Consider the following 22881-nt stretch of genomic DNA (forward strand, 5'->3'; position numbering starts at 1 on the left):
AGCTTTTTCCTCAGGAGTTCGCACTACTCGTGGTCTTCCCATAGTTATAGATGGGATGGAATGTGCGAAACCACTAATCCGAAGCTCCGTACATTGGTCGCAAGGCGTACCACTGCAGATGCGGGTGTTGCAATCGTTTTGACGATTTACGTGGCCGCCTGCACTTCTTGCGCCAGCAAGAAGTGCCGGCAGCCACGCGCTCCTAGTACCGCGTTTCAATCACTGGGCAGTCTTCGTTGGCCGCAAACCGCCACCATAACATTTGTTTCTTTCGAGGCAGGGTGGAATCAATTGTCGATAAATTCGATGCCGATCTGGCTCGATCGCCGAAAGTGCAACGTGTGACAACCGTATAAGACTCGCGTATAATGTAGCATTCTCGCAGGGGGAAAGGGGTCACTCCAACCTCTTTCCCCTGGTTCAGCTCTTTTGCTCTCCCGCTAGGTCACGTGTCCCTCTTTAGCGAAGTCGGGCAACCAATGCACAGGGTCCGCATAAACAGCTTCGCTGTAAAACAAATTATTGTGAAGGCGGATATACATAGTGCTAAGCACACGTCGATTCTGCAATTTAACGTAGATGGTCTTAATGCGAATACCTGCTGCCTAAACACGAGATGCTTGCTTTCAAAATAGCAAATCAATTTAAAAACTTCACAATAGCTAAAGTCATTTGAACCAAGGTAAGTTGCTTGAAATTAATAGTCACTAGAAATATAGCGATATGGAAAGGGAAACTGACGACGGGGGTGCAAAAAAAAAAGAAAACTGAACCAAGTGGAAGTAATTAAAAGCCAACACGTTACCAGTTATTTCACTAAAAGAGAAAGTAAGGAAGGTTTTGTTTAGTGATAAAGCTCTCATGTTCGCGCCATTTCCGCCGGTTTGGTCACAGCAATGTGCACTTGAAGCTGGTGGTGGTGGTGGTGGTGAATTGTAGCAACAGGCGGGTTTAGCCTGGCGAACAAGGCCGGCAATTGCTCCGCCCGAGCGTCTCGCACAATACCGCTGAAGGGTTTCACCATGTGTCCATCAAACCAGTCTCTCTTAAGAACTCGATGAGGAGACGTGAAGTTTCTTTTCGGGCTATAACTGATCCCGCGGGAAATATAAGGTGCTGCAGGCGCGCATGCGGAAGGTTCTTGCTTTGCAGATTCTTCAGGAGAGTGTCTCTTTCATCTTGGAATTGCTGGCAGGACCACAAAAAGTGCTCAATGTCTCCTGTCTCGCTGCATGCCGTACAGTTCGGAGAATTGATTCGCCCCGTTTTAAATAACCAGGCCGGTGTATTTGCAGATCCTGTCCTTATTCGATATAGAAGTGTGGCTTCCTCTCGGTGCAATCTCTTGGTTACGCAGGGCATATGCGGTGGAACCCAAAGCGACGCAAAGTGATTTCGAATTTCAGATTTTTGCACTTGGTTACTCTTTGGAGCCTTGATTTTGGGAGGATGATATAGCGCTGCGTATGCAAGCGCATCAGCTTTTTCGTTTCCTGAGATACCAATGTGGGAGGGAATCCACTGAAACTTTACTGTGAAGCCTCTGTTGTTGAGGTCTTTCACGATGGCTAGGGATTTGCGTGGGAACTTGAGGGATGGCAAACCATGGTATACTTGTTGTAATGCGGCCTTTGAGTCCGTAAGGACAACCACATTCTGCGGAGGCAAAGTCTTTAATTTGCGCAGAGCAGAAGCTATCGCTACGCCTTCCACAACTGTCGACGAGGCTATACAGTCCAGACGCCCAGACCACGTATATCTGAGAGAGGGAATGTAGTATGCAGCTGCACAGCGGTCTTCATCTGCCTTGACAGAGCCATCTGTGTATACTTGTAGGTGATTCGGGTAAGTCGTGTTCAGGTGTTCCAGGACTAATGACTTGGCTTCTGCAGATGGAATGCAGCTCTTTGATTGCAATCGTGGTACACTTAAGTTGCATGTGATGTCCTCGAATGTCCAGGGTGGTTCTATCCTTTCTCTCGGTCTCGAGCAGCGTAATCCTAATACGCGAAGCGTGTTCAATGCTGCATAAAAATGTGAGCGCGGTCTGTTACCTATACGTCGTAAGAGGGCTCTACCGGGCGTAGACTCACTCAATCGTAGAAGCTGGATCATCAGAGCCTCGGAAGCCTGAAGTCGTAGAGGGCGTGACTCAGCTTCGTAGAGCACTTTCTTGTTTGACGCTGGCTGAGGGACTCCAAGGCAAAGTCGGATACCTTTTCTGTGGATGGCTTCTAAGCGCTCGTATTGGCTGTCTGAGGGTGACATCAGAGGTAGCTGATACAGGACTCGACTGGTAACCAACGCTGTATGTAGCCGTAGCATTGACGTCGAGTGGTTGCCCCAGCGTATGCCAGCGACTCGCTTGAGCACATGTAGCCTGGGTGACGATGATGCCACAACGTGGTCAACACCGCGGCGCCAGAGTAGCCTGTGGTCTAAGGTGACGCCTAGAAATCGGACGTTGGTGACCTGTCGAATCTGGTATCCGTCCAAAGTCAGCGTCAAGCGTGTAGATTTTCTTTTCACTCCAGGAAATAGCACGAATGATGATTTCTCTGCTGATAGTGTTAATCCAAGCGTTGCCAAGTGACCCTGAATTGCTTTTACTGCTCCCTGGGCTATTCGTGCGAGGCGGCGATGCTGGTAGCCGGAGACCCATATGCAGATATCATCGGCATATATAGACATCTTCACTGGTGTTCGATGGTTTAGTACTGCTGGGAGGCTACTCATGGCAATGTTAAATAATAAGGGAGATAAAACATTCCCCTGTGGCACACCACGAAATATACGTATTTCATCGCTCAAAGTGTCGCCAAGACGAACTCTGATGCGACGATCATTAAGGAACGTATGTATGAAGTGCAAGAGATGACCCGTGACGCCTATAACTTGTAACTGGCTGATGATAGCTCTTCGAGACACGTAGTCGTAAGCCTTAGAGACATCCATAAAAACAGCAAGTGTCGACAGGCCGTCCGCACTGTAATGTTCTATGTGGCTTAGCAGGTCCAGCACACTGTCTTGAGCGCTTAGACGCTGCCGAAACCCAGTCATGCACGATGGTAGTTTTCGACCCTGCTCGACATACCAAGTGAGTCTTGTGCATGCCATCTTCTCCATTAGCTTCGCTGCACACGAGGTCAGTGATACCGGTCTGTATGAGTCCAGAGCTGCAGGATTCTTTCCAGGCTTCAGAACCGGCACCACCCATGCTACCTTCCATAAATGTGGGATAGCCCCACTGGCCCAGACTTGGTTGAAAAATGCCAGCAAATCACGCCGCCTCTCAACCGGTAGGTTAGTCAGCATCTGATTACTGATAAGGTCAGGTCCCACCGCACAGCGACGTCGGAGGCTGCTCATGGCTAGTTCCAGCTCTCTGAGTGTAAAAGGAGCATCCATTAGGGACGAGGATAGCGGCGGAGGCGGGTCGGTTGTGCTGGCTGACCTGCCAGAAGAGTATATTTCAGCGAACGCATTCGCAAGACAAGCGAGTGTCTTGCCTAACTTCAATGCTAGGGCTTCAAATGGCTTGTGTGGTCGAAAGTTTCCAGCAAGGTTATTAACGACCGACCATATCCTTGGAACTGGTGTGAAGACCGATAGGCTTGCACAAAATGATGCCCATTGATCTCTTCTTAGTTTCCTTGTATACCGCCGAATCACTGCGTTAATCCTGTTGTATATAGTCTTCATTGGTGGGTCACCCTTCGTCCTCATCAGCCTCCGTTCCGCTCTTCTACGGGCAGCGCATAGATTTTTGAGCTTTAGATCCGGAGCGGGGAAGTGGTCGGGTAGCTTCAGCTCAGCGGTAGCCAATCTCTTGCTACGTAGCATGTCCGCGAACAGGTCTCCAGAGGATTCGCTTAGGCCGTCTCTGTACGTATCCCAATGCGTCACAGGACAGGATCTTCGGCCGTTGGTTCTATATCCAGCAATGTTAACGAAGACAGGGAAATGATCACTGCCCATTCTATCTTTGCTAGTCGTTGACGATGCGAGGATGTCCGTTGAATGTAACGTCAAGTCAATGACACTGTAAGAGGCCGGTGGTCGAAAAAACGTCGGCTGTTTGTCATTTGCCACGCAGAGTCCCTCGGTGTTTAAAGCTCTAACAATTTGCTTTCCACGTGCATCAGTCGTCTTGTCGCCCCAGAGAGTATGGTGCGCGTTAAAGTCCCCACATATAATCCTCGGGGCTGGGCAGCGGCTGCAGAGGTCTCTTATAATTTCTCCCATCGGGACCTTCTGACGAGAGCTCACATATACGGAGGCCACGCTGAGACTTCCGTTTCCCAGCCGCACTTGCACAGCAGTGACTTCCAATGCACTGCTGCAAAGGTCTTGAACTGGTAGAACGTAATGTGGTATTTCCCGTCTCACATATAGCATGGCGCTTCCGTTCGGAAATGTCGGAATACTTTGGTTTCCATGTGCGACATAACCAGCAATTGATCTGGAACTTGGAAGACCAGCCTCGGACAGGGCCAATATTGGCACAGGCATGTTGCGTAAGAAAAGCGACAGTTCAGGTAAGTGGCACGCAAGACCCGCACAGTTCCATTGCATAATAAGTGGCACTTGTGGACGAGATGGTGAACATTGTGTCCTGACCGCATCCATATTGCTTGGTGCTTTAAGAAGAGGCAGAGCTTACAATCACTGACTCGAGAGCCAGGACTACTTCGAGCATTTCCTTCATCGAGCTCGCCGGCATCTTCTCTATGTGTGATCGCAAGGCCTTGAAGAGAGCACGTAGCACCTGCTGACAGTCCTCCTGTTGATTTTTCCCATCGCAACGCGATTCGGGTCGCTGCAGTGCAGACACATAACTTCGCTGCTCCGGTTGTTCAGCAGTCTTGTCTTCTACGGGGCCTCTGTTCACTGATTTGACTGCTTTAGCCGGTCCGCTGTGCGATGGCACCACTGTGTCCTGGATTCCTGGAGAAGGCTTCAGGCTTGGAAAATCAGTTTCACTCTTTGAGCTCCATTTGATTTCCTCCGACTCTCTGTGACTTTCTGTCTTTTTCTTCGTCGCATTTTTCTCAGCGTTTCCTGTTGGCCCCAAGATAAACGTTTTCTTACGCTTTATTGCCGCTGCACGCGTAGGACACTTGCTATAACTAGCTGGGTGATCCCCACTGCAGTTTGCACATAGAAAGTTCTCGCTGCACGCGCATGTTTTGAAATCGTGCGGTCCTCCACATCTCTTACACCGCTGCTCACCACGGCAGTACTTGGCCACATGTCCATAGCGCTGACACTTGAAGCACCGAGGTGGTGTCTCAACGTAGTCGATGGTCTCGTGTCTTGTGAAGCCCAAGTTGATCTTCTCGGGACGGTCTGTATTTGGAGCGAATGTAAGGACCACGGAGCTGGTTCGCCTGGACTCCCAATCGGTTTCAGAAATTTGGACGCGTCGCGTGACTCTCCTTGCATGGTGAACACCTTGTGGTTTTAGGTACAGCAGCAGTTCCTCGTCAGTGTACCACTTCGGTACACCTCTAATAATGCACGTGTTTTGCATGTACGAATTGGGCACTCGTGCTGATATTGCAGTCCCTGAGATTGACTTGCAGCTGAGAAGGGAATTCACATGCTCTTCTGTCTGTACATCTAGAAGCAGGGCTCCTTGAACTGTAAATCGGCTCCTAACTGGCGATGTGCCAAGAATTTTTTCAATTTCCGTAGACAGAACAATTGGATTTACTTTCTTCAGGTCGGCTCCTTCTGTGGCAGGGGTAATAATCACTGGGATTCCGACGGTCCTCTTCTTGCGGTGACGCACAAGCCTGAAGCCTTCATCGTCCAGATCTGTGATGTCAGCTATGTCACAATCGTCAATAAGCGTAGACTCGTCGTCTGTTTCTGAAGTCTTGTATCGCTTACAGCCACGGTTGCTCTCAGGGTCAGTCGGTGGCCTCTGGCCCGGTGTCAGGTCAGGCGTAGTCATGACGGAGCTCTCACCGCTACCAGATCGGGCTCTTCTGCAGGCTCCTATCGAAGCGGCGGGAGGCGAAGGTCCCCCCGGCCTCCGGTAGGGAAGGTACCTTGGCGAGTCGTCCGACGTCTTCGACAAATCTATTTGGCAAAACGTCGAAAAAATTCAAAAACACTCGGGAGCGAGACAGCAGTGCGACTGTGTCGAACCAAACTTGAAGCTTTAACGTCATTGAAACACTAGTTTAAATAAGGTTTGCGTCTGGTTGACCGCCTTGCTTTTCCCCTTTTCCTCCTCCTCCTCCTTAGCTTTACGTGATACGTTATAGGACCACTGAACATCTACCACTTGTACCACTCACTACCTCGGCACGTTAACGTGATTGCGTAACAACATGGCCCCGCTTGGACCAGACCGTCCACCTCGATCAGAATTCACCCTTGCTATTTTGCTGTTTGCAAAGCGACCGTAATATCTAAATTGTAAAAACAGCCATTGCTCAGTCCCACCTCGCACTGATAACAGATTATTAGCAATGTTTTGTCGTAATATAGTGTGCAGGTTAATGTGTGCTGTGTCGTGTTTGATTTATTACTTCTGGAAGCAACTTCTTTAGCCACCCCTGAAAGGTCTCGCACCGAGAGGGTAGTGTGTAGAAAAAAAAATTCAGATGAACTGTTTCTTTTATCGCTCTAGAAGTGGAAAGACTGCAGAGTGGTCCAGCTGCGGAGGTGCAACGGCATTAGCGTTGGACCTTTTCAAATTCCTTCCCAATGCAAAGAGACTATAGCTAGGGTTCATCCTCATAATTATAGTTATCATGGTGATGCGTGAGCGATGCCGAACTCTCTAAAATCTTGACTTTTCACTGCATCCTTAATTTTTTTTCTAAACTCTAGCATGGTACGCGATGATGGCTTGCTAAAAGGTAAATTGATCTCTCGGCAAGTCTACCGCGGGGAGGCTGTGCGTGCGCAGAGGGCCTAACGTATCGCACATCACGGGGGCGTATCACGTGTCACGCAAATCTAAAGCTTTATTTTTGCACCGAAGAGGACCATCCACGGATGCAGGGAACGCCTAACTACAGCATAAGATATAACTTATTGAGAAAACGCAGAGAGGTTGGCCTGCAGCTTAATCTGGACTAGCCTGCTACTCTGCTCAGAGGGGAAGCGGATAAAAAGAGGGGTATGAGGAGTGGTGATTAGGTTAGGCGAGGTTAGTATAGGGTGCAATTATGCGAGTAATGCGCGTTCGTATTCATAGGGCCCCGTTCAGTCCTGAATCTAGGCCCGTGTTAATAAAAAATTCCAAGAGTGCCTTGATGGCTCTCTTCATTGATATTCTGTCCGGCCATATGGGGCCCACTAATACGTTTTCACTCAAGGGCCTGTTATTGAATTGCACCAACGAAGAGCAACATCTCTGCCATGCCCAGAGTAAACTTGATACGGAGGCCTTCGGCATAATTGTTAATAAGCCCTTGCGTTGGGCGTTATATTGGCCACTTTCTTTCCCGTGAGGCAGATAAACTGATATAGCATAGCAATACGATGCGTTTCTTAAGTATGTGGGACCTGTAGAGGCCATGATATATAAACATCTAGCGTTACCACCACGGCATAGGCAAGAGGTGCAGAATCCTTAAATGTAGCTGGGTATGTGTCGTGCTTCTCTGTGTGTACAATAAACAAACGTTATACCATGCGTTGCGACATGTCATGTAATGCGCGTTACAGAACTGCAGGTGGTCAAAATTTAATCCGTAGCTTTTCACCATACACAGATGAACAAAATATTTTCGCTAGTTCAGTTCCTGGAGTTCAACTCATAAATTACGTTCATATTGGCAGCTTACAATAATAAAAAAAACACGCAGACAAAGAAAACGCGAAATACCGCGACGAGCGCTGGACATAAGTGGTCGGATGCAGGTGCTGGACTCGTATACTTACAAGAGCTTCCCGATTGGGCGGCGCTCAGGTGCCCACTAGACATGACAATTATCGGCGCAGTATAGTGGCCGGGACGATCGTCTCAGCGATGAAAAATCGTGGGCGGGATGAAAAACTCGGCGAATACGGGCCCTGAACGTTACAGCGCCGCTCTTATAGGCGTCCATTCCTGGTTTGAGCGGCGGCGTCCCTCGGCGTAACCGCGCGAACGCGCTCGTGCCACTGCTCGCGAGTTCGTCGTTGTTTTCTTCTACAGCTGGCTCCGATGCCGCTGATCATACCAGTGTTCGCATGCTGCGATCTCTATGCGAAGACTCTGACGGTATTGGCGCACTGTCAGTCCGTGCGGCGATATCGGTTTCAAATTCCTGATTTCAATATATCGCGAAATGAAAAATTGGCAGTGGCTTAGCTCGGCTATACCAGGATATACGTAGCGAAAGTTAAGGCATAGCATGGTTAGACTTGGTTAATCTTGATTGCAAGTTCATGTTAGTCTGCTTGTCTAGCTATGTTGCGGCGTTTAGCCAGTCGTTCGGGGCGCTTTTCATCTGTTTCCTGGGCGATTCGTTTCCTCTTCATCTCGTTCCGATCTCGATTCCAGGACTCATCCTGCTTATCAGAATTGCCGCCGTCCATACTGCCGCCCCAACTGTGGTTGCGGAGCACGCGAGCTCTCCCTTTTCAATCCTCCGACATGTTATAGCTTATCAGCCTCGGGCTGCCCTTCAAGATACAGGACACTACCACGTGCGCTCCTGACATTCGCCGAGGCTGTCGGCCTCGCCGACCGCCTTTAGCTCCATCTTCCGCGGCGTGCTGCTCTTCTGGTGCTCTTTCTCTCCCCCTACTTTCATTCCCTACCCCCCTGTGCAGCGCGGTTGAGGTGTCCTCTGCTGAGAGGCAGTTACTGCGCTGCACTTTACCCCAACCTTTCCTTCCCATCATCAAGAATCTCCTTCTCTCAGGCATGCGACGCAGCTGGCGAAGTGAGCGGACGCGAGCGCAACGACGAGGAACGCGGTGTGACGTCATACCAAACGGTGGCGGCGGAAAGGCGCGGCGCTGCGAAGCGGCGGAACACCTGTGGCTCGGTGCTACTAGTGCCGCATGCGCAGTAGTGATTAGGGAGCGAGAGAGAGAGAGAAATATCCGCGGCGAGGCCCGCGTTGTGACGTCATGTGCCCCCTCGGAGTACCGCCACGGCGAAATCGCAAGTTCGCGGCCAGTAAAGCTTTCGCTTTGAAACACGTATTGAGCTGCGCTCAAATTTCACATTAAGGTGTATCGTAATCGTCGGACATTTGTTTTATCTAGCAGCATCACAAAGAAAACAAAGTATTTGACTAACCAGGAACTGTTTATTCGGGAATGTGGCAAATTAGCAACATCACCCGGAGCAAGCTTTATCGTAGATGGCAACCTTGTGAATGTTGACGTACTGGGCCGAGCTTCCTGTTGGCACGGCGAATGAGAAGCCGATCTGCGAAAGATGACAGATGAACAGAAATATTTGCATACTGAACCACAACGTAAAATTAGTGTAATCGTGGCAAATAAAAATACCAATGTCTTAAATTGTCCGATGTGAAGATGATCTGAATAGATGTATGTCACTGGCATTAGGCTATTTCGCTGGTTGGAAAGGACAGATAATCTGAATTGAAGCTAGTTTATGTCTAAAACTTGACACTAACCCTCATAGGCGCTTACATTCGTATTTGTTGCTGCCTAACGTGTTTCTTAACCAGTAACAACTAAATGTTTTGTTCAAAACAACGAGTCTCATGCAGCGTCCTGCACTATAAGTATAGTGCAAGACGCAGGTCATGCCCTTCAATAAGTTTAATTGCCACTTTGCAATTATTTTTACCAATTAATCACCTTAACTCTCACATTTACTAGGTGCAGCCTACGTTGTATCCGCTTAGGCACTGGTCTTCCGTGTCCATATCAAAGCGAAAGGGAGTACGAGCTGCCAAGCGTTTTCTATGCCTGTTTAACGCACTAACGCATTGAATCACGCGCGCACTCCAGTTGTAAGCGACCTGTGGATGTGTCTGGAAGTCCCTGTTCTACTCATAAAATTTCTTGTACAATCATGAAACGCCACCACCACCATCACCACCACCACCATCAACACCACCACCACCACCACCTCCACCACCACCACCACCACCACCACCACCACCACCACCACCACCACCACCACCACCACCACCACCACCACCACCACCGCCGCCGACAGCAACTCCGCTAGCATCACCTGCAATTGACGTGAGGGCCCCAAGAAAGTAATCCGTCGGCAACGTCGACACCCACAAGTTCTCAAAGTTGATGGTGTTTCCTGTAATAAGCAGTTCACCCTTTCATGGATGCTGTGCAGGGCGTCTTCTTTTCACAAATGAATGCGGATAGTGAGCACTGATTTTTTTTATATTTATTAATTTGCCTTGAAGGTTCGTCGACGCTAATATTGCACCCTCCTGTCGCGCTGCACACACCTGCAGGCGGGTTGTACACTTGATGATAAAACGTAGATATAATCAGCGTGATTTAGTTTACCCGCTATTGATAGCTATTCGATCAGTTCAAAAAGATTGATTTTGAAAACGATGGCACTCGAAACACGACCATGTGATGAGCCACGGCAGTTTCTGCTGTAGGTAGGTAATAGAAAATTATCGCTTTAGGAACAGAAGTTTCACGAGGTGTCGTGATTCGCGTTGTTTGATTTTTCGCAACGAAATTGAAGCTGGTTCTCTCATCAAAGACAAGCATAGCTTCCTCAACCTCATCCCGTTTTTTTTAATCCTTTGGCCAATAGTACCATCATTCTGTTTTTGCGATTAAAAGCAATATTTATTATTGGCTGGGCGCGCATTTAAGGCTTCAAAGCTTGCTAAGACCACTGAGCTCATTAAATGAAATCGCGTTGAGGCCTTTCACGCCGAAGGGTTCCTCACTATCTTGTCGTACCAGCATCCTTCACCTGTTTATTGTATTGTATTTCCCAAGCAATAAACATCACAATGCTTTAAAAAAATATTTCCATACCGCGTTTTTTATTATTATTTTTATCATTATTATTTATTACACGATATTCAAGACATGTTGGCGCCTTTAAGCAGCGTCGGCGACGCCTTTTCACGTAGAATGGGTGTACGATAAACATAAAGGAACAAGGCGGCACTGAACAAAACAAATATAACAAAAATGAAAGAGTCAAATACGAGCTCGAGTAACATAAATACACTCAAGACAGCTCCCAACAGAGGTCACAAGAAGCACACTAGAACGCCAAGTCAGCTTACATAGATAAAGACAGTCCACAAATTTATTTGCTAAATAATGTTTTTGCCGTGTACTGTCATGACGGTTTCTTTTTATTGCTTAGATATTGTAAGAATATGAATAAGAGAAAAGAACGAAATGGACAGGGAAAGGGAGAAACGCTCGAAGGAAACCACCGGCTCGAGGCCCGTTTCCAGCGCGTGCTCAAGCTCGCGTTACTATAAGCGCTTTGAATACTTCCGTCGGCAGACGGGCTCACCTGCACGGCAGTGTTATAGTTGAGTGTAACCCGCATGTTCATGACATTCGTGGCTCCTCCTGACAGGCCGATGGTCCTCCGGTGGTGCGGCCTCTCGACAGGTGTCACCAGAAGGTCGAACACTCCGCGGTCAGGCATTCCGGCCACGTTGGGTCCCTTATTGTATTCGATGTCGACGCAGAGTGGGCCGTTGATCGCCTGCACGGGCCGCTCGAAGGTGAACTCCGCGCGTTGCCCGGACCCGAGCACGGTTTCGGCGTAGCCCGCTGCGCAAGATTCGAGACGGAAGCGCCGCCGCTGGTCGGCTAATTTTAGTTTTTTAAATGCGTTGGCATTGGGAGTGTGTCAAAAGGGAAAAAGTGCGTGTGAAGTGTATATCCACTTATATCCGTATATCCACTTTAATTTCCATTAATTTCTCGAGTCTTTATTTAATTTATTAAGCACAAGTAATTTCCCCTATGTTGTCTTTGGTGTCAGTGTTTGTTGGCTTCTCATGATATGACTAATAAAATTCGGGCCCCTCGGTTAATATATATATATATATATATATATATATATATATATATATATATATATATATATATATATATATATATATATATCGTATAATTGGCGGTGGTCTGCTCCACCTTCATATGCACTTCACTCCTCGCAGAGGCAGGACGTGTGTTGAGTGAGCTCCTGAACAAAACTTTTCAATGCGGTGAATCCGGTTTAAATTATGGATCTGAGACCTCAAACAGGAGCAGCGTAATACCAACGCATTCCTCTAGCGTTTATGGCTAAATCACCAATGATATTTTTTTTTTTTTTTTTGATCAAGAGACCCTGAGAAGTTTCGCGTATGCCTCAAAGCGGGCTAGAAAGACAGCAGCGAGCTGCGGTAGCGCTGCAAAACGGAAGCGCGCGTATTTTGAAAAAAAGTTTTTTACTTTTGCAAGAAAGACGTCTGAAAATATGACATGATACGCGTTTCTTCAATTTGGAAACGTAGGAAGCTAGTGCCGTCTCTTACATTGTGCCAAACTTAAAGCACGTTATTTTGTCGGTATAGGCTGATAAGGTATACGAGACCAGAAGTATTTTGGGTTCGCAGATTCATTGATAACGTAACGAGTCTACTCCAACGCTATTCTTTTTCGAGCTGCGTCTGCCGTCCGAACGGTGCTCTGGCGACGATGTGCGCTGAATGGGTCAAATAAAGGTCAAATTGCTGGCGACGGCGCAGCTCCGCTCGACGCGGTTAGTAAAGCTTTAATGAAGTGCTCGCACTAACGGTGTATAGAATTTGCAGGATCACGACGCCGCCCATCGCAGTGCCGACCGCGACGCTGGGAACGCGGTGTGCGTGATCGAGCTGCGTTTTGCTATTGCAACGTTCAAGTACTGAACCAATCGTATCTTTCGCAGCCTCTGAGCTTAGCGTATACACGTTGTAATATGCGCTCAACACATCGAAAATGCCATAACGCGTTGTGAAGTGCGCGCTTCTGCGAACGCACTTGTCGGAGGAAACTCGACTTCCCCTCGGCCTATCGTCATTACGTATTGTTAGCTCTAAAAACAGAGAAGGAAAAAAAAATACCGTAGTTCTCTTTCATACTTCGCGATGCAGGAGCAAAGAACAACACTTTTTGACGAATTGAAACTTATATAAAAAAATGCGAAGGAACCAAAAATAAAAGGGCGGGAAACGACCTTTTGGAAATTTTGGCAAAAGAATGAATGTGTATATATAAGAAAGAAAGGTGAGGTATGTAGCATTGTAGCCGGAGTAGACCGTCACGCTCTTGAATGCCGTCTGTGACGGTATACGGAGGCTTACTTCCGTAGAACGTCTTCGTCGTCCAGGCATCAGCAGGTTCACTTCGGAAGCTGCAGTTGTGCGTAGTTGCTTTGTTGAACAAGCACGCTGACAGCAATTTGTAATCGTCCAAAGGAACGCTCGGGCCATCGTCGATAACCTCTGAAAAAAAAAAAAGAATGTTTTTCAGAATTTATTCTGTTGATACACTCCTTGAATTAGTTCCATCTCGCGGGCAAGAGTTGCATTGAAAAGTAAAAGCCCAATCCACAAAGCGTGGAGTGTTGTCAACATTAAAAATAAGGTGTTAATGGATAAGGAAGAACTGTGTTTTTGTGATAGCAGGCATTTTATTTTACTATTTTACTCAGTCGTGATTATCTGATTTTAACAGCAGCAGATGCAGCGTAAATTAAAAATGCTATCTAAGGCGTGTAGACATGGTGCATACGTCACATCATGACAAATTCTGGCTAAACAGTGAACTATAAAGGGAGTGATCATTTTAGGTTTTCTTGGATTTTTAAAAATCGCCTGTTTCAAATAACGTAATTCTAGTCCTTGAACAGGATTATTGAGAGAAGTAGAGGTTACTTGCACGCGAAATCGAAACACATATTGAAATAAATAAAGGAATCGGTAATGAACTTGTTTTATTTATTTATTTATTTATTTATTTATTTATTTATTTATTTATTCATACTGTCAGCACATGCCAAGAGAGGCGTTGCGGTTACATTGCTGTCGCGTACAAACTAAACGTAGTACATGTTTATACAATTCTATAGAAAGCAATCAGGATAGGAAAGCACAGCATATAAACAAATGCTAAAACGGTAAATCACATTAGTTACAATTAACAAGTTATATCGCTTTAACTTTAAAAAAAAGAAAAAATGATGCGCCAAACAGCTGCAACCGAGAGACAGCTAACAATAAAACGTATTCTCAACTGTTTACAAATAATTGGTAACAGTCTTTTCAAAAGCTGGTAAATCACCCGCCGTGGTTGCTCAGTGGCTATGGTGTTAGGCTGCTGAGCACAAGGTCGCGGGATCAAATCCCGGCCCCGGCGGCCGCATTTCGATGGGGGCGAAATGTGAAAACACCCGTGTACTTAGATTTAGGTGCACGTTAAAGAACCCCAGGTGGTAGAAATTTTCGCAGTCCTCCACTACGGCGTGCCTCATAATCAGAAAGTGGTTTTGGCACGTAAAACCCCATAATTAAAAAAAAAGCTTGTAAATCAGGACAGTCTGTATATACTACCTCTTGTGGCAAGTTGTTCCAATAGTCTATCCTTCGAACGAAGAACCAATGCTTGAATAATTCTGTTACATAAATAAGTGGTTTGATATGTTTTGAATGACTTGTTCTGTGGCTACCAGGATTCTGTGATGTGATGTGTTTTTCTAAGTCTGCGTCATATAATCCCCTCTTAATACGTGAAAAAGGATGTCAGCCTGTTAAGCTGCATTTTCTGCTTGACAGTCATGAGACCAGCTGTGCTTCTAAGTTCGGTGGCGGACTGGGCTGTAGCGTATGTGCTAAAGATAAATCTCAATGCCTTATTTTGCACGCGCTCACATTTTTACGTGTTTTGTTTAGTGTACGGGTTCCTACACGTGACTTACATAAGTCAGTACAGGAGGTACAGTCATTTTTATAAGTCATTGTTTTTACCTCTGGAGTAACGTCGGGAAGGTTTCCTCGTAATGAGCAAAGTTTGCGCATGACCTTATTACAAATGTTGTCAACATGTACCGACCTGTTCTGGTCATTCGTGAGATGAATCCCTGTAGGTACTTAAATTCCCTAATCTCCGCTAATTCTTCTTCGTTGATCCTGTAGGGAAAAATTAACGGATCTCTCTTACGCGTCATACGCATACAAAGAGTGATGCGTTCAGCTCCATTTGCCACTCGTCACACCAGAGGCTGGCTTTTTGTAAATGGTTACCAAGTTCCTGTTGGTCACTAAGGGCGCATATTTTAGCTTACACAATGGCGTCATCTGCATAATCTTTGATGGCTATTTGGGGTGAAAAACCTGCGTCTATATCGCTAATATAAATTGCGAAAAAAAGAGGGCCTATAACAGACCCTTGCGGCACACCCGATCGAACTGGTTTATTGGTACTGCAAACCGAATTTAGTCAAACAAATTGTTCCCTCTCTGATAAATAATCACTGCAACATACACGCGCCAATTTATTTTCCTCTCGACCGGTTGCACGAGCTCTCGCAGAACTGAATTGCCGCAGGGCCCGTTCTGCTCCGACCGCAAACTTCGCTCTTCGAGACGCGAGTGGCGTCACGAGAGATGCTTTGTGGCATCTGAAGGTTTAACTATGGTTTTTCATTTCATTTCATTTATTAATACTGTCAGCCTCATTGAGGGGCTATAACAGGAGTGGAAAAAAAAAACGGAACTAAACAGAAAAATAAGTAGTACAGTACATATTGAAAACCATAGTTATACATTAGTTAAGAGGAAAAAAAAGATCATCTCGTGAAATGCACACATAAACAATAACAAAAATGCATCACTCAGAAATCAGAACAGTAATCTTATACAGCAGCAATCTGATCTCTTCGCCCTATGCTAGTGCCATAGATGAAATTTTCTAAGTGGCGTAGGAATTCATCTAATGATGTCGACCGAACAGCAGAATCTGGAAGAGAGTTCCAGTCTCTACAAGTTCGGGGAAAATAACTAAACTTGAAACAATTATTTTTTATAGTCGGTAATGGGATAAACTTACTATGACGATGCCTTGATGTTTCATTAGTTTTGATCTCAAAGTAATCTGATTTATTTATTTTAAGATAATTATTGATAATGAGGTAAAGAGTTTTTAGTCTTTCATATCTGGTTCTGGTTTCTAGCATAAGTAGTTGGGCTTGTTGGCACAGTTCTGTTGGAGAGTGGTTCCGGCGGTATTTATTAAAGATAAACCTTACAGCGAGTCGCTGAATCCTATCAAGCTTGTGACAATTAGTTGCAGTGTGAGGATCCCATATTACTTTAGCATATTCGATTATCGGTCTGACTAGGGTTTTGTAAGCGAGGCACTTTACATCCGGAGTAGCACTATGCATAGTGCGTCGCAGGTACCATAGAGTTTTAAAAGCTTTGGAAATGACAATTTCAATGTGGGTGTTCCATCGTAGATCTGATGTAAATGTTATGCCTAGGTATTTATACTGATCAAATCTTTCAAGCATATAACCGTTGATTTGATAATTGAAGTCAAGAACATTTTTCTTTCTAGTTACTGACATGAACACAGACTTTGTAAAGTTTAACTCCATCTGCCAGTCGTTACACCATTTCACTATTCTTTGCAAGTTTAAATTTAGTTTAATTTGATCATCAACTGTATTTACGGTATTGTACATCACACAGTCGTCTGCAAAAAGTCTTAATGGAACATCAATGTTACTTTGTAAATCATTAATAAAGATCAAAAATAGGAGTGGGCCTAAGACGCTACCTTGCGGTACACCAGAAGCAACGGGAAGTATGCTGGACTGACAACCTTTAACAGTTACATACTGTTCACGGGAGGATATATACGCAGAAAACCATTGTGTGAGTGTTCGATTTTGAAAGACCGCATTAATCTTATATAACAATTTTTGGTGCGAAACTTTATCAAATGCTTTTGCAAAGTCAAGGTAGATAATGTCTGTTTGACTACGTAAATTTATTGTTTCTGCGAGGTCATGAACTATTTCTATCAGTTGGGTAATCGTGGACAGTCCCTTTCGAAAGCCATGCTGACGATAATACAGGATATCATGCTGGTCGAGATAGCCGAGTAGGTGTTTGGATATGATGTGTTCAAGTAACTTCGAAACTGTACTAGTGAGCGAGATCGGGCGATAATTACTAACAGAATTATTTCCGCTTTTATGAACCGGTATAACTTTTGCTCGCTTCCAATCAGATGGAAAGCATCCGTTACTCAAAGAAGACTGAAAAATTTTGGATAAGTATTTAGATACCCATTCAGCGTATCTATATAAAAATTCATTAGGGATACGATCTGGACCTTGGCTTTTCTTAATGTCAATATGTAATAGCAGATTTAGAACACCTTGCTCGTCAATCTGTAAATCAGCAATAGGAGGTCTTTCAGTGTCAACATTAAAAGGAGGCAGTATACCATTATCACGTATGTAAACAGATGAAAAATATAGATTAAAATCTTCAGCACGCTTATGGGCGTTCTCCTCGGTCTGAGCAGGGTGCAGAACTTTAGACGGATTTATATAGCGCCAGAATTTGCCAGGTGACTCGCGAAGAAATTTTGTGAGCGTCACATTATAGAATCTGTCTTTTGATTCCTTAAGAAGTCTCTTTAAATCCTGACTCATGCGGCGAATACATAGTTTATTTTGGGGGTTTGGGTTGGGTGAGTAAGCCTTACGTTTGCGTTTAAGCCTTCGTTTGAGGTGAAGTATATCTCTGGTTATCCAGGGATTCTTTTTATTCGTGCGCTTAGTTTTCTTAGGAATAAAGTGATTAAGGCACCGTTCTGCTAATTGCGAAAAGAATTCCCATAGTTGGTCCGTGCTAGCACCTAAGTCATACAGCTGCATAAAATCTGAATATGAATAATCAAGACAGTCTATCACAGCAGCGTCATCAGCGTCATGAAAATTAAAGAAACTTTTTTTGGACGAAGTACTTATGACATCTGGTGATGCCTTTAATGACAACAAAACCATCCTGTGATCTGACAAGCCCTCCAGTGTTTCACAGCGCTACGGCAATCTCCTCGGCACAGCGGAGGCCGAGGAGATTGCCGTAGCGCTGGCGGCAGCGGAAGGTTATAGAACAGGCCGATCTCTCAACATACTGACGGACTCAAAAGAGGTGTGCAGAAACTACACGAGAGGCAGAATCAGCAAAACTGCCCTCAGAATACTCAGCGGAGCCACCTCCGCCGAGAAGGAAAAGCCCCGACACAAACTAATCTGGATCCCGGGTCACGTAGGCATAGTGGGGAACGAAAGGGCAGACAGCCTAGCTCGAGGTGAAGCGTTCCGAGCTGGGTGGTCGAATGCCCCGGAGACCCACCTACAGGCTTGCGAGGGGGGATACGCAGAGACCCTGAACTTACATAGAGGAACTAGAATTAGATATCCGCCACCACACAAAGACCTCTCAAAGGAGGAAGCGACCAGCTGGCGCAGACTACAGACAAACTCCTTCCCCAACTTACACGTGCTCAATAAGATGTTTCCCACACAATACAGGGCCACCTGCCCTTGGTGCGGTGCCAAACCTACACTTTACCACATCACCTGGGAGTGCGAGCGCAACAAAGCATTCCACAAACACGAACACCCGAGTGCGGAGCAATGGGAGAGTCGGCTCACCAGCAGCGAGCTCACGGCCCAAAGGGCCCTAGTGCAGCACGCGAGCGATGCAGCGCGACTCAGTGGAGCCCTGGAATAGGGGCCCACCCTTGCTGAAGAGAAGTCTCCAGTCGCCAGCGCCAAGAAGATGAAGACGACGGAGACTTCATAACCGCGAAACTCTCGAAAGACTCAAAAGTTTTCCCTCCCTCCCTTCACATTCGCAGACAGAACTTTGAATTCGTTCGGAAACAAAAATTAAATCAAGTATGGATGATGTTGTAGGACATATCCTTGTGTAACCAGACACAACTTGAACTAAATCATGACAAAAAGCCAGTTCAAGTAACTGCTCACAACTAGGCACTTCTCGTGTTCCAGGCAATTGCGAACACCAGTCAATGCCGGGTAGGTTGAAATCCCCAAGTAACAATTTCCTACTATCCTGAGGCAGGTAAGTGTCCATAAATGTTCGTAGATTTACCAGGACGTCCAACGGAGCATTTGGAGCCCTGTAAACACCCCCAATGAAGACTGTTTGTGTATCTAATTTTATCTTGACCCATAGTGCTTCTACGCCATTCACATCTGGAAGTACAGAAAATGCTATGTTATCTTTGATAATTAACGCAACTCCCCCCCCCTCTGTCTCCTCGATCCCTTCTTACTATTTTATAGTTTACCTATAGTTTAGCTATGCTTTAGCTATGGTTTAGCTATAGTTTAGCTATGGTTTAGCTATGGTTTAGGTGCTGTGGTATGTGGCGGTGCCGTGTCGCGTTTCTCCGCCGCCTGGACTGACGATTAATTGCGGAGCGCGTTCATCGCCAAAGTTTGCTGTGCGTCTCTTTTACGGGACGCATCGAAATGCGCTCTCCTTTCTAATTAATAACGCATTTCAGTTACTTGCAAACCTGTTCGTTACTAAACTCTCACTGCTGCTATACGGCAATCAGCGACCGCAGCTTCTGCGGTAACCCACATTGACTCAGACATGAAAAAAGTCCGAACTTTCTTGGCGCTATTCGCTACACTGTAAACCGACTTAAACATTTAAGGGTGTTCTTTGTTTATAACACACGCGCTTACGACATTAAGGGTGTAAGGGCGTGAGTTATAGGCCGATTTGCACCCTTAAGGGCCCTTGAGAGTGTAAATCAATTTACAGTGTGCGCGCAGACCTATATAGCGGAAGCAGCCAATGTTGCTGAGTTCAGGCTGACACTTTCTCAATATTGATCGTGTAAGACTGGCTCGGGTTTTGATATACTTACTACACAAGCCGTCGTACGACGGAGTGACGTGGTGTCTTTCGCACGCTGTTCCACAGCAGGTGCCCTCAGGGCAATCAGAGCAGGCTGGCCCAACTTTGTAAACTTCCTGGCCCATGACATTGCCACTGCAGACAAAACCAGAACATATCGATCACAGTGAATCCTAAATGTAACAGTGTTCTCGTGAACGCCCTCCTCGTTCTCTGCGTCAGAGATCTCATAAAAAAATATTTTGCTCTTAACCGCCCGATTAGAATCCCTTCGATGACAGAAACTGTATCCTTAGCCAATCGCCGAAACGATTTGAATGAAGCTCATTTCATTTAGGAAAAATGAAAACCCATCCAAATTTAGTAAGCATACTCAGCAGATATAGCAGAATCTTTTATTGGAGTGTCTAGCGTTCTACGAAGGAACTGACACAAATATTTAATAAATTACAGGCGGGGGTTTCACGTGCCCAAGCCAGGATCTCGTTATGGGGCGCGTCGTATACAGTCGAGGGACTCAGGATTAAGTTTGACCGCCTGATCACTAATATTGCACTAGTGTCGCGCACTTCCTTTTTTGTCCATCGTGTTTGCGCTTTTCGTAACCACTAATATCGCCATTACTTAAAACACAACTAATGTACCGTGTAGGGCAGATAAATGTGCTACATGAATTTGCATGCTACACTTACAACATATTTACTTAATTCATTTGAGTCTTACAATTATGCCCAAAATTACGGTACTCTCCAGGGTCACCTGCAGTCAGCTAAACGCTGCTAAATACTGTTCCCAATTACTCGCGGTTGTGCCTGTCAGCCAGAGATATGCCCTGTACAAATGGGCTTTTTCCTTTACTTCTGATAAGTTTGAAGAGCAAGCATGCACATTGTGCCTCTTTTCGTTTCTCCTTTTGTTTTGTTGCAGTACTGCTAGGTAAAACATTCGACAAATTTTCGGTAAGTTCTGTATCTCGCAAATCAATCGCTATTAGGGATTTTTGTATAGACGTGAATACTTTATCTGCTCGCCCTATACTTTTGCGTGATACTCTGATCACTTCGCTTCCTTTATGCCACCATGCATGTGATGTATGGTGCCAGCCTCCCGTTTTTGTGAGCTCTGTAGTTCTCTACTTAACTCAAGTTACCCTGCTTGAGAATTCCGGATTTACTAGACTTCCCGCAACTCACGTGTTCCTCATAAATAAAAAGAAAATTCTATCTGAGCCGTCCAGTCGGCTAACTGCTTCCACCAGCAAATATCTTAAATGGTTGCCATACCGAGTGAAGCCACGTCTTCGTCTCATCCGACGAAAACGTGGGTTTCGAACAATTTTCATAATGCTCAACATTCATCGTGAAATGATACTTTCCACACGGGCCCTTGTCATATGCTACGTATGCGCTAGCATTCTGTAGCTTCTTTTTTTTCTTTTGGTCAGCAGAAAGGGGACGCAAGCATCATGTAACAAAATGTGAGACTAAGGGTAAAAGAAACAATATAGCTTTATTAGCCGTAAACATGAGCGCGTGTGCTTGAAACATAGGCCTTTCCATTAAAACACGAATGCGTACACTGGCAGTTTTTTTTTTCTTGAGTATTTCTAGAAAGGAGATACCATCGTAACACGCGCCTCAAGCCTTTCAGGAGAAGAAAAAAAGCTTGAAATTTCGGTCTTTCAATAGACAGCCATGAGATCGAGCTGGTTAGGAAACATCGCTTTCTCGGCGTTATTTTAGTACACCAGATTCAATGGACTCATAATTTGACCACCATGGAGGACTAACTAGTTGCGTCATAAATGTTCTCCGCAGAATGGCAGGTACGAAGTTGGGTGGAACAACTGCATCGCTGCTTCACGTTCCCTCAGCACTTGTCCGTCAGAGAATTGCTAACTCCGCCCCGGTATTGCACAAATTATCTGCGACGTCCCTCCGCCAGCTGCAGCTGTTGCCGACTCGGAGTTTACGAGTGTCTCTAGGAATCCTGCGAGCCACATACAGTCACCTCACTATTGCAGATGCGCGGGAACCACATTTCACCGTAATTCGCAGCCTGGAAACATGTCGACATCTCTTCAGAATTTCTTCCCAGCATTATGCGCACCCACTTCTTTCTTTGATATAGAACCGTCCGGGTGCACAGATACACGCTATGTTTCAAGAGAATAAACAAGAGAATAAACCGCGTCTTCCACGATCGGTTTTTAAACCGAAGCTTTCTTTGCCTCTTCCTTCGACTTTCCCACTGCTGCTGCTGCTGTGGGCTACTGTCGCGCACACCGCCTCGGGGGGTGGCTCAGAGCGTGTCTATATATGACAAGCGCGAGTAAGAGAGGAAAGGCGACGGGAGAAACTCGTTTTCAGCCCACCGCGTCGAATGTACGCAATGCCCTCTGGGGCTCCCTGGCCGTCGCCACATTAGCCGCTTGAGAGCTGTAATTATCCGGAACTCCCCTCAGAAGCATGGATGGATGGATGGTTGTAGAATGGATGATATGAGCGTCCCCTTTGGAACGGGGTGGTGGGTTGCGTCACCAAGCTCTTGCTACTATACTGCCTAATGTCCTACCTAGGTTAAACAAGAAAAGAAAACACTATGAACTCCCACAACCAAATTTTCTGATCTATTGCGAACTTTGCTATTGTACATCTCCGTTTCTTGTCGTTTCCCTACTTTTCTTCCACCAATCCTCCCATCGTCTCTTACTAATCCCTATTGCGGACATGTTTACTTTTCCCTTGCTCTCGCTGAACACAATGGCTTAAGGAGGCCAGTGGGGCCTAAATATACCGCTGGGCAGACGTCCTCACATTCTAATAAAACATGCTCAATAGTTTCCCTAGCTTTACCGCGGCAAGCACATGCTTCTTGTTGCTTCTCATATCTGCATTATAGCATTGCAGAAACTGCAGCGCTTCCCTTTCTACTAACGTGCGAGGCCTGAGGGGACGCAGATAGAACTGGAGAGAGGAGAAGA

At 45.9% G+C, this 22881-nt stretch overlaps 1 protein-coding gene across 1 annotated transcript in view; it reads right to left on the reverse strand.

Moving 5' to 3' along the window:
- Positions 1-9244: 9244 nt before the first annotated feature.
- LOC135915446 (CRISP/Allergen/PR-1-like) overlaps positions 9245-22881 on the reverse strand; it is a 30529-nt gene continuing 16892 nt past the window's right edge. Inside the window, exons 6-9 of the mRNA XM_065448524.1 lie at positions 19909-20033; positions 13287-13427; positions 11459-11724; positions 9245-9388 (exon numbers count right to left, since the gene is read on the reverse strand). Coding sequence (XP_065304596.1) covers positions 9296-9388; positions 11459-11724; positions 13287-13427; positions 19909-20033 — 625 coding nt within the window. The 3' untranslated portion in view covers positions 9245-9295. The remainder of the gene's footprint in view (positions 9389-11458; positions 11725-13286; positions 13428-19908; positions 20034-22881) is intronic.

Source organism: Dermacentor albipictus, chromosome 4, assembly GCF_038994185.2.
Source record: "Dermacentor albipictus isolate Rhodes 1998 colony chromosome 4, USDA_Dalb.pri_finalv2, whole genome shotgun sequence".
In the NCBI taxonomy this organism is placed as follows: Eukaryota; Metazoa; Arthropoda; class Arachnida; order Ixodida; family Ixodidae; genus Dermacentor; species Dermacentor albipictus.